The sequence below is a fragment of the Polypterus senegalus genome, chromosome 14 (genome assembly GCF_016835505.1).
Source record: "Polypterus senegalus isolate Bchr_013 chromosome 14, ASM1683550v1, whole genome shotgun sequence".
Classification (NCBI taxonomy): Eukaryota; Metazoa; Chordata; class Cladistia; order Polypteriformes; family Polypteridae; genus Polypterus; species Polypterus senegalus.
Genome location: NC_053167.1, coordinates 130,568,545 through 130,586,076, shown reverse-complemented (window position 1 = coordinate 130,586,076; position 17,532 = coordinate 130,568,545). Strand labels below are relative to the sequence as shown.

Here is a 17,532-nt window from a genome sequence, read left to right as displayed (position 1 = left end):
CACAGTCTCAAAGGAATGTTTCCAACATCTTGTGGAATCCATATCACAAAGAACGGAGGCTGTTTTGATTGCAAACGTGGGTCCTACGTTTTATTAGTATAATGGTGCTATGAATTTTTTGATTTTCCTGAGAGTCCTAAACCCTTTTCAAAGCACTCTATGTGTGTTTGCTATTAGTATGCTCTACTGAAGTATTCCTTTTAAATGCATTATCATTCTTAATGAAGCTATTGATTGACCGAATCGTATGTCGGCGGTTGCTATTGGCCAGTCTGGAAAAGTTGGAAATCCTTGAAAAGCAGGTTGTGATTCCGCGAGTCGCCGCTAGAGGGCACTGTCTGTTCACCGCTCATCAGCCAAGCGGACAGCAAGCAACAGAAAAGAATTGCAAGGAAGGAGCGCAGTGCGCAGAGCACGAGTGCCAGCCAGAGAGTCGCCCCTCAAGAAACGCTCACACGCACCGCAGAACGAAGACGGTGCGGGCGCGCAGTCGTGGCAGAGCCCACCGAGTTACCAGGGATCTAAACGCACTGACTGGAGGGATGTATCGACTGGGAGTGAGGCAAGCGCGCACAAACTGTCAGCGCCACTTTTCGCGGCTCTTCTGCTTTTACTTAGGAGTCGTTTTGGGAAGAGACTTCATAGCAGGTAAGGTTGAAGTTCTTGTGTTTTGAGGTGTGCGTCGATGTGGTTGCATGCTTGCGCTTCGGATCATGCATGTGGAGTAGCAGCGGGTCCCTTGGGAAGCCGCCGGTTCTTTCGATCAATCTTGAGTTTTACGAGGGTGAAACTGGCACGAAGTGCTTGGAGATGGCAACCGTCTCTGCTTTTTTTTACTTTAATCCGCTTGGTGATAGTTTTGAAAACTGCGTTTATCTGTACAAACCGAGGTAGTTGGCCGCGCAGCTGAACTTTCAGATGTTTTTTGTTAAAGTCAAGTTTGCAACCCAAAGAAATGAGCGAACGAACAGCGAAGTTCAATGAGCGGCATCGGCTGCGACGTGTAATCTCGGCGAGCGCTGCAGAGTAGCGATTGTATGCCAAAGCGCGAGACGTCTTTACTGGATTGGGATTTAAGGCGATTTTATACGGGTGGTTTTAGTTTACCATTCCGCTATTTGATAGCCGTTAAGATCGAGATACTCTTAAAAGATTTTTGTTTTCTTTTTAAGTTTAATAACAGAACCTTGCGATTTTATGAAGGCAGCAATCGAGGGATTTAAAACTTCCAGCGCAGCTCACATTCTACAGTGCCGCCCACACTTGAACTCCGTTCACAAGGGCACAAGAAAATACCATATGGAAAGGATTTGAAACATAAAAGACAAAATGCAGTCCCGTGGCTCTTCTCCTAACCAGAAGTCAGCCCCACACTAATATAAGTGACAGGCGACAGCCCATTCATTCAACTGAAACCTGTGTTTGCCTTTTATCAGACTTCTGTTTACACACAGATTTGAATGCGGAACTTTTGCATACAGATTACTAAAATTTACTTTAGAGATCAGTGCGTGTGCTCTTATATTATGACCTGCAGTTGTTCAATCCGATTACATGACGATTGCACTGCAGATTCTACAAGCCATTGTTGGGACCGCGAGTGCCGCTTTGGAGCGTGAAGCAGACGCCGTGCTTTAGTGAGCATCCCGCGTGATGACAGAAAGTGTCCGCACTCGAGTGGCGGCCGCTAATGAACCCGCAGACGGATGAGCTGGAAAGCTAACTGTCGTCGTTCAGTAATGCCGCTTGCCTTTACTCTAACTTCTTTTTTTTATTTTGGGGTGGTCTTCGTCCTACTCCCACAGTGTCCGTAAAATATAATTATTCAGGAAAGAAGCACTTGTTTCTGATAAAGATGTTGAAGGGCTTACCAAGCCAGGAATTGCGATGTGCTGCCTTTGTATTGATGTCTCCCAGGTCTGTCTTATAAAAGAGAGTGCGATCTTCACGACACTTAACATACATACTCGGAAACGAAAGACAGAAATGACGGCGATTAAGTGCTATAGTAGTGTTCAGTATGAACGGCACTATATGAAGGAGAGAATGAAACGACGGACATTAGGCGCTATATAATAGTGTCCAGTATGAACGGTATATGAAAGAGAAAAAGAAATTACAGTCATTTAGTTCTCTATAATAGTGTCCAATATGAAAGATAGAAATTACAATCATTAAGTGTTATATAACAGTGTGTAGTTTGAAAGTATGAAAGAAAGAGAAATTACAGTCATTGAGTGCTCTGTAAGTGCCTAATACGAAAGGCGCTGTATAAAAGAAATAAATGTTAGTAGCTGAGTGCTGTATTATAGTGTCTAATACGAAAGGTGTTAAAATAAATATAGAAATTATAGTCATTGAGTGTTATATAATGGTGTCCAGTATGAAAGCAAGTATATGAAAGAAAGAAATTATAGTCATTGAGTGGCTTATAACAATTCCCAGTATGAAAGGAACTACATGAAAGAAAATTAGTCATTGAGTGTCCTATAGTAGTGTCCAATTCAAAAATATTTGTAAGAAGTCATTAAGTGCTATATGATAATGTCCAATATGAAAGGCGCTATATAAAAGTAAGAACAAAATGAGTCATTAAGTGCTATACATTACTATTCAATATGTAAATCCATTGTATGAAATTAAAAACTGCTAGTCATTAAGTCTATATAATAGTGTCCAGTATAAAGGACACTATATGCAAAAAAAGAAATGTCATTAAATGCTTAGTATAGTATCCAAAGTGAAAGGTGTTTTTTAAAAGGAAGAAAAAAATGAGTCATTAAGCGCTGTGCTGTAATACTCCATAATAAGGGAGTTCATTACGTCTATATAATAGTGTTCAGTATGAAAGGCACTATATGCAAAAAAAAAAGAAATAAGCAATTAAGTGCTCTATAATAGTATCCAGTATGAAAGGAATTTTTAAAAATAAGAGTCAATAACTGCTATACTGTATAATTGAGTTCACTGTCATTGAATTCTGTATAATGGTGTAAACACGAAAGGCTCTACAAGAAAGAAAGACGGCCATTGAATGCTCTATAATGTTGTTCAATAGAAACAGCGCTATATGAAACCAAAGAAAAAGGAAAGAAATTAATCAATCATTTGGTGCTCTATAACATTGTCTAATATAAATGGCCCTATAAGAAAGAAAGAATAGAGAGAATGAAAAAGAAAAAGAATCTCCACTGGTCTGTCGTTGCGCATATTTAAGGTGACGAATTAATTACGAGTCGCCGTATCGGCGAGTGCGTTTGTGGTGTCCTGCGATGGACCGGCTCCCCGTCCTCTCCACGGTTGGTCCTTGCTTTACTCCAGATGCGTTTACGAGGCCATGACCCCGACTTGGGCGAAGGAAGGCTTGTTAATGTGAAGGTATGCCGAGCTTATAACGAGTGACTTGCCTCGCCCTGCACGTATTTCTCTCGAGGAGATAGATTGTACGCTGCCTGGACGTTTCGCTTTAGCTTTATTAAGCTAATTTCACTAAAAAAAAAAAAACCTGCATAACAGACAAAACACTTTCTAACTTTTATTTTAAATAAAAACGAATTCCTTATTTGAAATCGAATTGTTTGATGTATTTGTAATCTGAGAAGGGGCTTTTAAAAATTTCAAACTACATTAACGGAAAATTCCCCAGACATCCTTTGCCCAAAATGCGCACGAAGACAAAGCAAAGGGTCGTGGAATCGATTTGAGAAAGGGTTATAGTGATGGTGAAAATTTGGACAGGAGTATTCCACAAAATATCGCGAATACATAATGTGATTAATCATATTCAAAACTAGAATAACATTTCTGGATATGGGGGGAAAGAGAGAGCGGGCCGTGTCTACTCAAGTGTGTGTTCGTCTCCAATGAGCGGTGACTTTCTGCTAACAGCGAACTCTCCGCTCAAGCCGATCATCATTGTTTAGATCGACAGATGGACAGATAGACGTGGAGGTCACTGTATAATACATAAATGTTCAGAACTTTATTTGTCGGAAGGGGAAATGTTGGCCTTAGAGACCCACAAGAAATGCTGAAAAAAAATGTTTTGCGAAATTCTAGTGTCCGAGTTAAATTAGATGTTTTACTTCTAAATACATCTTTGTAGTATGATGGCTTGTTGAAAATACTTCATTCGTATAAAACACTGAGCACTAGCTACAATAACCATCATTATATGTTACGCAAACACACACAGGCATTAAAAAGAAAAGACAGCCGTGAAATTCTGCCCAACTTTACGCAGACAAGGAGACAGATGGATGTGAAAGACACTGTATAATGCAAAGAGACAGATCGATAGAAGTGGCGGTCTCTGACCAGCCGAAATCGATATGACGGAAAAGCGAAGAGTTCTTTTAAAAGCAGGAACCCACTGGTATTGTATTATCATCCATCCAAACGCCCACCGACCTGCTTATCAAGGCCAGGGTCGCGCTGCAGCGAAACCCTATCGTTTTGGGGCGCAAATGTATTATCATCTGTCAATCGATGGCAATTTTATGGAATCGGTTACAGATGTAAATAAAATTTTCTTCATCTGGGTGGTTCTTTTTGGAACCAAAATGGCTTCCTTATGGCATCTCCCCGAAGCACACGCCTTTATTTTGTAATAAGATCTATAAATAATATAGATAACAGATTTGTGAACTAACAGTGGGTTCATCATTTTATAATGACCATTGCTGCATACAATAACCGTAAGGTATGGGTAGCCTACATTAAGGATTTATGTATTGTCCACATATTAGGAAACGTTTTAAAGCCCAAAGAACCAAATTTATAAGTAAAGAACTCAGAATGAAATGTTTCTTTGGCAAGCAGTGGTTTAAAGAAGAACCAGTAAAGTGACATTTGAGGGCCGTTATCTTTAGTGCCCAGTGCCACCACATGTCTGGGGTCACTGAGTCGCTAGTGCGCATGTGCTTTGCATTTAAAAATGATTAGAGGGCGCCTTTGAACGACTTCTCACATGTCCGGTGCGCTTCTCATTGTACATTGGAGATGGAGACCTCGGGTCATTTCTCTTCTTCGAGTTTTTGTCCCCTCTATACCCGTATCTTGGGGATAGTTGAGGGGTTAAGAAAGTAAATAGACCGCTGCTGTCAGCTGCTCAGACGTCCCCAAGGAAAAGTAAACCTAATGGAAGAACTGCAGCCTGGAGACACCGAGGCTTTGTGCCGAGACAGCTAGAGCTCGCTCAGTTCGGCCGGTCTTATTGGCATTATGTGCTACCGGAATAGAAACGCAAGCGACGTTAGGGAATGGTTGCTAGGGTAGACAAGAAAAGCCGCAAACGTCCAAGGGAGCCCGTCGGCTATACGAGTTGTCCGAGTCGCTCCCAATGGAGACAACGAAGGACGGTGTGTTCAGACTTTCATTTCATTAGCACTCTCCATCTGCATGAAGGCCTCCCACGAAGCATTTTAATTAGCTGCCACTCCAACACAGTAGTTGACGCCGTATTTGCTTTAATGTACACATTGCGAAAACGCCAAGCTGTCCAGCGCGCGTGCGTGCGCGTGTCCTACTGTCCGGTCCAAACTGGCAGCTAAATTCAACCTCAGGAGAAGTTTACTCAGACGCCATGTCGGACCTGCTCTGACGGCTGCAATTCTTGGCAGATCTCCTGTGTTTCGGGATAAGAAGCTCCTCGAGTGGACAATTAGCTTGATAATGCGCTCTTCAGGCCCTGTCTGCTCCTTATTGATATAGCGATTACCGATGGCAGAAACTGATAGGAGGCTCGGGCATTCCAGCATCAGTAGGCGGAAAAGGACGGGGATTAGCTAAGGCGCTAATTAAATAAACACACGGAAACGGCTAATGCGATTAGAAAAAATAAATACACAGATTTAAGAAACAACAAACGAAACGTGAGCCCTTGAATAAAATGCTACTAATCAGTATTAGAAGAGCCAGCGAGCGATCTCTGGGGAAATGGCGACTTTATCAACACGCAGAAGGTGATTACGAACGCAGAATGTGGCCAGGCGCTCGAGCAGTAGAAAGAGACCGCAATAAACGAGGCCATAAAACTTTTTATGATCCTGCGCTGCTTTCACTTTTACTCGTGTCTTGTCTTGTGAAGGGCGGTGTGTGTATAAAATGAAGTCTGCTCGAATGTGGCGGTTTTCACTTTCTAAATAAGAACATAAGAAATGTGACACACGAGAGAAGACCATTCAGTTCATTTGTCATTCTTTTGTTTAGCTCAGGGGTCTCTAACGTTTTTTCCCCAGAGAGATACTTTTACAGAATGAAAATGGTCGAGAGCTACTCATGTTTTTTAACGTTTATTCTCATAGCTTATTTAAACCCAAACAAACTGAATAACCTTGTTTTGTCTGAACATTTGCAAAATGTTGTAAACTCACCTTTTGCATTAAAACATCACAAAAAATCTTTAGTTCACCTGCAAGTGCATTTTGTATGTCTGTATGCATTTTCGAGTATATCTCACACTATTGAGTTAAAACATGAAGGATGTCAAAACAAAACAATGCAATTCCAAATCCACAGATATGACTTCTTCATTTGTCACTTTGTCACATGTCACCATGTCACTTTATTCACAGCTCCAGTTGCACGTGTGATGTGTTTTTTAGTTAGTCAAATGACTGGCACTGAGGTGTATGGTGGAGTGGAGCCACTGAGGTTCTCTCTCATGGAGTCATTTAAATGTTCGTCTGTCAGTCTTGCTCTGAACTTTGACTTCATGACATTCATGTCAGACTCACAGAGGTATGGAGACCCAAACAAAGCAGACATTTTCAGAGCTGCTTGGTGAAGATTCTTATAGTTATCTGCCTCTGCTAAGCTTCAGAAATGCTGTTGAGACTTTAACTGCACATTATTTTGAAGGTTTACTAATATATAATTCAATGTCTCTCTGTATGTCTGTCCACTTTTCACATAAGAACTACACAGATTTATATCGTGTTTTTTTCTATAATTTGCTTGAACATTCTGGTTGATTTTGCGACTTCTCTCATTTTGCTATGTATCATAGTTCGCTTGCGGTAATCAATTTAATTGCACAAATCCGAGAAACACGCAGTGGGCAGAGGGGAGGGGCCTTCCTCACTCACTCACCAGCTTCAGTTTGTGTTCCTTAACTCCGCTTAGCTAACGAACGAGAGAACAATTGAATTCAACTTTGTTTGATATTTAAAATAAAGTGTTACTTATGTCTTGATGAGTTTGAGTTCGGATATTCTCTTAAGTGTATGCCACATTGAAAAGGTGAATTGCAATTCAGATTGTGGCTCGTGATTTTGTGTTAAAAGGATCGTGATGTGATTTTTTGGAAAGATCGCCCACCCATAATTTGACTAATCAATCAAGTTTTCAAATTTATAGGATTCATTAACCCTTTGGTGAGCTACTTGAAAAAGGATTGTAAGCTACTGGTAGCTTGCGAGCAATGTGTTGGAGACCCCTGGTTTAACTATAGCTAAGCATCCCAGTTTCCCATCCAGAATTCCTCTTAAAGGTTGTCCAGGTTTTCGTCTTTCAACTCCTTGGCTTGGTAGTTTGTTCCAAAAGCCCATAGCTATACCACCAGCACATCAGAACAGGCAATTCAACTGAACAAGTTTATTTTTGAATAACCCAAAAATCACACATCAAGTCGAATCAAAAATCAAGTCCACACAGGCCTCTGCCTTTGACCGCCTTCCAGGTCACATTGCACCCAGCTACTATTCCTCGTGCATGTAGTGGGCCCACATTGCTTTTTTTGGTTGTGCCCAACCTGGACCCATGGTAGGCCCGGCCACCAAGGGCTTGCCTGCTGGCACTTCTCCCAGGCCTGACTCCAGGAGGAGGCCCTAGTAACCCCATATTGGGTGCAGTAGTCTTTTTAAAATTATGGGTTTGCATCGTTAGGGGCTTTGAGTTGCTCTTTGTCTGACCCCTCACCTAGAACTAATCTGTTTTGGGGTGCCCTACCAGGAGCATAGATTTACTAGTCGATCTACATCCCAACACTCGCCTATGGTCTTGAGCTTTGGGTAATGCCCGAAAGAATAAGATTAAGCAGCCTGAATGAGCTTTTTCCATGGGGTGACTGGGCTCTCCATTAGAAGTGAGGTTGAGAAGCACCAACATCTGGGAGAGGCTCAAAGTAGAGCCGCTAATCCTCCACTTTGGGAGGAGCCAGTTGAGGTGGTTCGGGCATTTGATACAGATTCCTCGTGGACACCTCTCTGTGGAAATTTTATGGGCATGACCAGTTGGGAGGAGACCACGAGGAAGACTCATGGCTAGCTGGGAGGATTATATCTCCTAGATGGCCTGGGAACACCTTGGGATCCCACAATTATTAGTTGGCAAGAGTGGCTGGGGAAAAGGACGTTTGGGCTTCTCTGCTAAGACTGTTGCCCCTCGATATGCGGTGGAAAATAAATGAATGCATTGTCTGACTTTATCCGTGTGCAGTCGGTGTCTTGCAGTGTGTTGTCATTTAGTTGTTGTTGCTCCTGTTTTATGATATGAAAAGAAAGCTTTGTGTGTGGCAATTGTCACCTGTGAATGAGCCACAGAAGTTCGCTTTCTCACGGGTTCTCTGCTGTGGGCGGAGCATTCGTGAAGGTGAATAACATTTTTTTAAGAGAATGTAATATGGACCTTGCAGTGATCCGTAGAGAAGAGCAAGGAGGAATATAGATTTATGCCTAAGTTCTGATTGTGAATAGTCACTGATTTCAAGGTGGGGACAAGGGGGGCTGAATTGGATGCTACACCTGCTGCTTACGCTCAGCAATTTGATCTGTGAGCTGCATCAGTTTTTGAACTGAAGTGCAGGTGTTATCAGGGGGGACAAAGCTCTTCGACTATACATGCCGGCACCCATTGCTTCACAGGGGGGGTCTCCAATCCCTCAAACCCCTTGATTGTTGGTTGTGTGTAATTTCCTTGCAATGCTTGATACTTTACAGGATACTCCAACCCCTGGATAGTCAATGGAGTGTCTAAACTTCACGGGGGACACATTTTGAAAATCACTAAGATCACGAGAAATTTGACTTCTTTATCTTCAAATGCTGTATTACTTTTGAAGGGGAGGCAGAAAATAGCCAATATATTTTTCTAGGGGTGCGGGGCATAGAGAAGGTTGGGGGCCACTGCTCTAGCGCTTGTACTGGTACTGACTTGATTGTGTTGTCTATCAAGTTCTTCTCTCAATCTATTTCCATGTAAAGTCAGCTATTTTACTGGAGCCAGCTGGTCTGCCTATACCTTGTCATGTATGAGGATGGTCTTACCCCGCATTATTATTATTTTCTGCTCTGAATTGCTAAAGCACCTTGTTCTAGCACTTCTTCTATTTTCATCCATCCATCCATTTTCCAACCCACTGAATCCGAACACAGGGTCACGGGGGTCTGCTGGAGCCAATCCCAGCCAACACAGGGCACAAGGCAGGAACCAATCCCGGGCAGGGTGCCAACCCACCGCAGTTCTTCTGTTTTCCCCTGTGCTTTTGCCATTGTCTTTTTTCACTGAAGGCTGCGCTTAAGGGCTATTTATATTGATTTGCATATTCAAAAGCCAAAATTCTGGGAGGAGACGGGGCGGGACAGCAGGCGCGTACACGTGCATTACTTTTCACGCTGACCGAGATTTATGTAGCAGAAGAACGTGCAAGTTGGCGTTCGCACAGATTTATGCATCTGGATTTTTTTGTGTGTACGAACATTTCCACTTTTGTGCTTACGCCATGTTATAGTGCGAATTGTACACACATTATGCATGAGGCCCTTGGTGAGGACAAATCGTCTCCACACAGACAGTGAGTCGCTATCTGGATGGGATCATGACTCAGATCTCTGCATCACTTCCTTGTAGAACTATAGCCAGTTGACAATGTAGGTGATGCAACTGCAAGAAACAGTCAAAAAACAAAGTCTGATATAGTCAAGAGTCCTGGAGACCTCGGCCGACTGGTCACTTTCCCCCTATTGGCCATTCTACAGCCATCATTGCTGGACTGGTCAATCAGGTGAAAGGACCCTTCTACTCCATGACTCCAGTGCTCCTTTATCTGAGGTGACTTTTCCATAGGCAGGCAAACAACTTGGCAGTAGAGTAGTGGTACCAATTGCCACACGAAGATATTGAGATGAGAAACAGAATAGAGAAGAGTTAGTAACAGTTTAGAAATATCACATTACTTCTGTTTCTCTAGAAATGACTAGCAATAGAGCTGAAGTATGCACAGCTAATCAGCAGCTCTAGTCAGGGTATCCCAAACTAATGTGGCGAGACTTCAGCTGGGATTCATAAGTTGAGGCTGAAGGGACACCTCTTATTTAACCAGGCAGACCACTCACTGAAGCTTAGCATATTTGGGCCCGGCCAGTACTTGGATGGGAGACCATTTAGGAAAGGCTTGGATTGATGCTGGAAGAGGTGTTGGTGAGGCCAGCAGGGGGTGCGTAACTGCTCTGCATTTGGATCCTAGTGTCACCCTAGTGGCAGGGACACTGTGCTGTGAAAACTGGCACCATCCTTTGGATGAGATGTAAAACTGAGGTGCTGACTCTCTGTGGTTGTAAAAAGTCCCTGGGCATCCTTTAAAAAGAGTAGGGTGTACCTCAATGTCCTGGCGAAATTGCCCACCACAGCCTGGTCATTCTGGCCCCCTAATCATCTCCTGTCTCTAATTGGCCAACAATCTGTCTCACCCCTTCCCCAGTTAATGGCTGAAGTATGGGGAAACGTACAGAGGCAAGAATGGCTGCCGTGACTTCATCCATGTGGATGCTACACATTGGTGGTGGTATTGTATTTATAATTGATGTTCCTTTTCACTACGTGCATCACTTTAATTCATCAATCTCCATTTTCCTTTGCCCAGTTCTGAAGCTTGTCCAGGTGGTCTTAGATTATTTTGCTGCCTTCTAAGTGCCTGACTTTTATCCAATTGTAGTATCATCAGCAAACTTCACTGAACAGGAATTAATGTTATTAATATAAATCAGATAACAGAGGGTCCAAGGACAGACCCCTGAGTGTTTCTGCTGATGACCTCACTCCATTCTCCTCTTTTCTGACCTCTTTGTCTTCTGCCAGTTAACCAACATGAGGTACAGTTTTGTAGGTTACATCTGACGCCCATTTCAGAATTAATCTTCAGTGTGGGGTGAAGGCTTTCTAAAAGTCCAAATTAAATATAGCGTATGCTTTGAGTGGGTCAGCTACTCCAGCTGCCTGATCAGAAATTTAAAAACATCAGTTTGGCAGGACCCTCCTGTCATAAACCCATGCTGGTTGTTATTTAGCATATTGTTTTATGCAGGAACATTACTAATTTAATTCATATTATAGTTTCCATAGTCTGAGGGTCAGCTAAAGATGTGAATCTAGTAAATAAGAACTGATGCATGAATAGAGACAAGTGCTGGAATGCAGAAGTGAGCTACTGGAGCTTGTTAGAGATGGCTGCTGGGATCTCTCTATCTGTCAAGCTAGCTGTCCATTGTGTTGTCTTATTCAAATTACTGTATATACTCACATATAAGTCTGGTCTTGAAAGCCGAAAAATTGATCATAAAATCAGACCCTGACTTATGCGCCCGCTCAAAAATGCGCTTAAATGTTTTTTTACATCTTCTTGCCTCCTCCAATCTCGCATCAGTTACTCATCACATTTTCGGCACATCAAATTTTATTGCAGCAGTGCAGTTACCAGTTCCTTTTGCTACTTCAACGCTGTTTAATTTAAAACCAGCTTCATATTTTCTTCTGATCAAACACTCCATTGTTGATAAGGGATGCTCTTATGATAAAGGCGTAGGATGGTGTGAAATACAAAAAACACAAAACAGTGCAAACATTGTGGTCACGTAGGCACAATAGAGAAAGAGAGAGAGAGAGAGAGAGAGCACCCGCTGATGGAAAATAAAGGCAGTGTGCTCTGTGGTTACTCTCTCAGGTGGGAGTTAGCATATCATAATCTCTTGTACCAATAGCGTGTGTTTTCCACATTTGACTTATACGACCGACATTATAAAATACCAGAAGTTATATGTTAAAATCAACTCCTGACTTATCCGCGAGATAATTTATCCGCAAGTATATACAGTAGTTCAGTTACTGTTATGTAGAACGTGCCATATTTGTATCAATTATATATTGTCTTTCATTCTATTATTTAACACCATCTCTATCTACCCATCTATCTAGCTATTATATAGCATAGTTCACATATATATCCATGTTATTTCTATCATATTTATCTGTAATGTCCGTCATATCCATCTGTCAATATTTTAAAGGATCTCTTATGTCTTGCTACCTATTACAAAGCTCCTTGTAAATCTGTATATTTTATATAGCACCTTTCATATCTGTCTATTCTCTATCTAACTTCCTATCATATGACATTCTTTCACAGGTACCTGGTCGCACATGCTTGGCTGTTTGCTATTCTCTATGAAAGCGCAGGCTCGCTATGTACCAGTCAGGGGGTGTTTTTGGTCCTGACTTCAATTTTGAAGAACGGATCAATTCAGTGGTAAAAAGCAGCTTCTTCCAACTTAAGATAACAAGTAAGACAAAGTCGTACCTCTCCCATACTGACCTAGAAAAATTAATTCATTTTTTTATTACTTGTTATTTTGATTTTTGTAATGCCCTTTTTATATAGATGTTAGTCGGTCAGTTGTGGTTCAGAATGCAGCTGCATGGTTGCTGACTGGCAATAGGCTTAGGACACATACTGTACCACTCCAGTGTTAGCATCATTGCACTGGCGTCCAGTTCATTTTAGGATACAGTTCAAGCTGTTTATAAATCATAATGGCTTGGCATCTTCCTAGAATGCTGATCTGATCCAAAGACAAACCTCATCCCGTTCACTCGGGTCTTCACATCATCTTCTGCTCTTCGCGCCTTAAGCCTGGTTGCAGCGTAAAGGTGACAAAGCTTTTATTGTGATTTGAAAGTTACATACCCTTCAGAATAAGATCTGTAACATCAGTCACAGTTTTTAAGTCCAGGCTTAAGAATGACCTTTTTTTTCCCAATGGCTTTTGAATAAGCATAAATGACTTTAAGGTTATTGAGTGGTGTGGAATGACAAGCGCTTTCTGTGTTGAAATTTTATGATCTGACCCATGTACTGAGTTTTGTTTATGTGCTGTGTTATGTTTGTGTTATTTGCTGCTCTTGTGTGTTTAAATATGCTTTACAAATACATTTTCACTGACCGTGAATACTGTATTTATATCTATTACATAGCACCTTATCCTATCTATCTATCTATCTATCTATCTATCTATCTATCTATCTATCTATCTATCTATCTGTCTATCTGTCTATCTGTCTATCTGTCTATCTATCTATCTATCTATCTATCTATCTATCTATCTATCTATCTATCTATCTATCTATCTGTCTGTCTGTCTGTCTGTCTATCTGTCTATCTATCTATCAATCATATAGTGTGTGGACGAAGGCTTCAGACCAGACAGCATGTGTAATTAATAAAGCAGCTCTATTTTTCAGAGTCACAGTGAGAAGAGTTTCAGAAAAGCAGACAATCAAATATACATGACAGCGTCAGGGCTCTTCTGAACCCCGTCTGTTGGGTGGGGCAAGTTTTTATACCCCTAGAATGCGTGATTTAATATCATTATGAAATGTAACAGTCAGCACTTTATTATACACAATTCTTGAGCCCCTTCAACGCCCCTTATGCAACTTGATTTCTTGGCCCCTTTTGTTATGGCGTTCAGATGTAAGCTAAGGGAAAACGTGATAAGGCAGACTCATGTGTGGAATGCTTAGACCTTGAGTCCTTTGCACAAATATTTTTCTGTTTGCTAAAACAAATTATGCTTTTACATGGTTTAGTAAAGCTTACTTCTCAGACATGAATTAGTACAAGGGAACGAAGAGAACATTCGTCTTCCACAAGTGCCTTTCACATTATCCATTTATCTGACTGGAGAGTCTGACCTTCTAACAGCTGATTTCCAGGAGTCACAGGTTTAAATTGTGATTGACAATAATGTCTCCTCTTAATCTTCTTTTACTTAAACTGAAAAGGCTCAGCTCTTTTAATCTTTCCTCATCACTCATCCCCTGTAGCCCCTGGAATCAGCCTTGTCGCTCTTCTCTCATAGCAGTGCTATGTGCTTTTTTGTAGCCTGGAGACCAAACCTGCACTCCAGATGAGGCCTCACCAGTGTGTTATAAAGCTTCAGTATAACCTCCTGTGACTTGTACTCCACACATCAAGGCGCTATATAACCTGACATTCTGTTAGCCTTCTTAATGGATGCTAAACACTGGCAGTTGGTAGTATTGAGTCCACTACGACTCATCCAGCCTTCTCCTAAGCTGTACTTTCGATATTCAGGCCTCCCATTGTGAATTCAAACCTCACATTTCTATTTCCTACATGTAATTCTTTACATTTACTGACGTTAAATTTCATCTGCCACAAATCTGCCCGAGCCTGTCTGCTGTTCAAGTCTCACTGTGATGATTCAACAAATTTGAGATTATCTGCCAATCCTCCTACCATGGTATCATCTGAAAACTTAACCAGCTTGTTCTTTATATTCCTATCTGAATCATTTATATATATTCAAAATTGCAGCAGCCTCAGCACTGCCCCCTGCTGGACACCACTCTTAACATCACCCAGTTCTAATGAGGTTCCTCACACCATCACCCTCTGCTTTTTGTGTCTGTCCCAATTCTGCACCCATCTTCACGCCACACCCTGAACTCCCACAACATTTAGTTTGATGCCCACCACTCAGGTGGCACCTTATCAAATGCCTTCTGAAAGTCCAGATAAATAAGCTCATGTGCCTCATTTTGATTGTATCCTTTTTTGCATCTTCATAGATTTCCAGCATGTTAGTAAAACACGACCTCCATCTTCTGAGCCCACTTTGACTGTTCAGTAAAACTCCTGTCCTTGCCAAGTGTTGCTCAATCTATCCTTAATAATTCCTTCCATTAATTTTCATGTGTTGGACATTAAGCTTACTGGCCTGTAGTTGCTTGGATCTTCGTGATCATGCTTTTTATATAACAGGATAATATTTGCCTTTTTCAGCCTTTGGAATTCCCCTGTGTGAAGTGACTTCTTAAAAATATGCATATGTACTCGCTAGCCTCTGTAAGCACTCTTTGATAAAAACATATTCTACCCTGGTGATTTGTTTGATTTCAGCAGCACTTCTGCCTCAACAGGTTCCAGATCAGTCCAGGTTGAGCTAGAGATGGTGTTCCTTCATCCAGGTTGTGATATCAGTGAGACTTGCAGAGATTTAAACTGATACTGTGTGGTCCTCGTGTACAGCTGTGTGTCATCAGCATGGTACTGATAAGAAAAACCAGGGGACTGGATGATACGACCTAGAGAGGAGGTCTACAGAGAGAAGAGGAGAGGACCCAGCACTGATTCTTGAGGTATCCCCTATTGCTTTGCCTGGTGCACCCCTGACATCTCTCCATGCCAGGACACACGGTAGAATCTGCCCAAGTGGTAGAACTTGAACCACCTGAGGGCAGTCCCTGAGATGCCAAGGTCGTAGAGGGTGGTGGTTGACCATGTTAACGGCAGAGGAGAGATCTGGCAGCATAGGAACAGTAGCTCTAGCCAGCCGTAACGTGTTGACAGCGGTGAGTAGAGCTGTCTCGGTGGAGTGGTTCTTCTTGAATCCCGACTGATTTTAAGATCAAGCAGTCTTTTCTGTAGAAGAAGCAAAGTGACCCGGTCAGAGACTGGAGGTTCCAGAGTTTTGGATAGAAAGGAGTAGAGAGACACTGGTCTGTCATGATCTGCTTGAGATGGGTTGAGGTGTGGGCTTCCTGAAAGTGTAATCTGTTCTCCGCCATCCATGTCATTTATGTAGTTTAGTAGTTTCAGGGTTCTCTTGTTTGTTTTCTGTTTGGAGGGAGGCATCTGCTAAATAAACAAACATCAGTGTTACCTCCATAATTAACTTGTGTGTGTGTCTGTGTGTGTGCGTGTCAACAGGGTGCTGGGCGGACAGCCTGTATACACAAGGTAAGGAGACGTTTCAGTCAAAAAAGAAATCAAGGCTGAAATCTCGCTGTTCTGGGAGACATGCTTGTTTGGGGGTATTATCTGGCCTGCTGGTGGAAGCAGGAGTAGAGATTTTATTAATTGTTTTTTTTCTTAGTTATTTTCTAACTAGAGGGTTTCAAAGAGATGGAAGATAAGGCCGTCCCTGGCCGGCCGGGGTGGCGGGTCGGAATGTGGTCAGGCATGGCAGTCTCAGGCCCCTGGCTGTTTTGTCAATAAAGCTTTAGTCGGCTCCTAGAGGGGTTAGGTGGTCCGACATAATCTGTAACCTTAAGGCCAAGCACACATTTCAGGTAGCTGGGCTACTGCAGTCAAAATTTAGGCAGAAAAGACCCCCAGGAGGAAAGCTCGGCATTGCTCAGTTTGTTTTGCCCGTCCTACTCGGCTCCATTACTGTCGAGCATGAATCAAATCGATTGTCTTATGTTATAAAGACGCACATCGATTCAGTTTAACGGCACATTTATTGGAGCGGCTTTGTCTCCTGAGGGGTCTCCATATTTACAGTTTCCATTCTCTCAAGCGTCGGGGAAATAAGTCAAACGGTGAACAAAGACGCCTTTGGCCTAAAATGTTTAGTTAATATAACAACTAAGAAAAAACAGCCTTCCTTTTTTGTTTTTACAGTATACATCATCAAGAAATAGGCAGTTCCATTTAAGTGCCTGTGACGTCCAAGTGGAAAAAGATTTGATAAATGAATCCAAGTCAGAAGCCAAGCATGGCGAGCCTTCTGTAATTACAGTGGATGAATAGGGGAGCCGAGCAGGGCGCCGGGGATGGGAGGAATGGGGAAGCGCGCCTGCCCGCCACGGCCACTGCCACTGCCACTGCCGCTGACTGCCTTATTTGTGTCCTCCTGTCTGTATTTGTTACTTCAAATTCTTGGGACAATGAGTAGGCTTGCCTCCTCAAAGTGTTTGGGGTGCCTTCTGTGTGGAGGTTGAATGTTCATCCTCTGTTCATAGGGAACCCCCCAAAAGATAACGCAAGCAATCTCCTTGAGAACTTGCAAATACTGGGTGTCCCGTCCCAAGTTGGATTCTGATTTGTACTTTGGTGCAGTCAAATTTATGGTCGTGTAGCCGGTGCACACCTCAGCAGATCGATTGGTTAACTGACCACTTGAAGTTGACCCTGTGTGAAAGTGAGATGGCCGGGTGATCCATCCTGTCTTGTCCTAGTGCTTCTTGCATTAGAAAATTGACTTGACATGCCAACTTTCCTTGTTAGTGGTTCATTGCATAAACGACTTGTCCATCATCAACTGTGCTTGTGACAGCTCATTGTTACATGAGTTTGGTTTATTGGCCCTGTGTGTGTGGATTCATGCCCCAAGTTGTCCTGATGTCCTGTCCAGATGTATCTGGGATAGGCTACAGCTTGTCCTGACCTTGAGACCAAAAAGGAATCTTGTCATATAATATGCTACTGCGGCTGCCCATTTGTCTGTCCAG

At 42.3% G+C, this 17,532-nt stretch overlaps 1 protein-coding gene across 1 annotated transcript in view; it reads left to right on the top strand.

Annotated features, from left to right (window-relative positions):
* Nucleotides 1–420: 420 nt before the first annotated feature.
* ror1 (receptor tyrosine kinase-like orphan receptor 1) overlaps nt 421–17,532 on the top strand; it is a 308,358-nt gene continuing 291,246 nt past the window's right edge. The window contains exon 1 of the mRNA XM_039734960.1: nt 421–648. Coding sequence (XP_039590894.1) covers nt 543–648 — 106 coding nt within the window. The 5' untranslated portion in view covers nt 421–542. The remainder of the gene's footprint in view (nt 649–17,532) is intronic.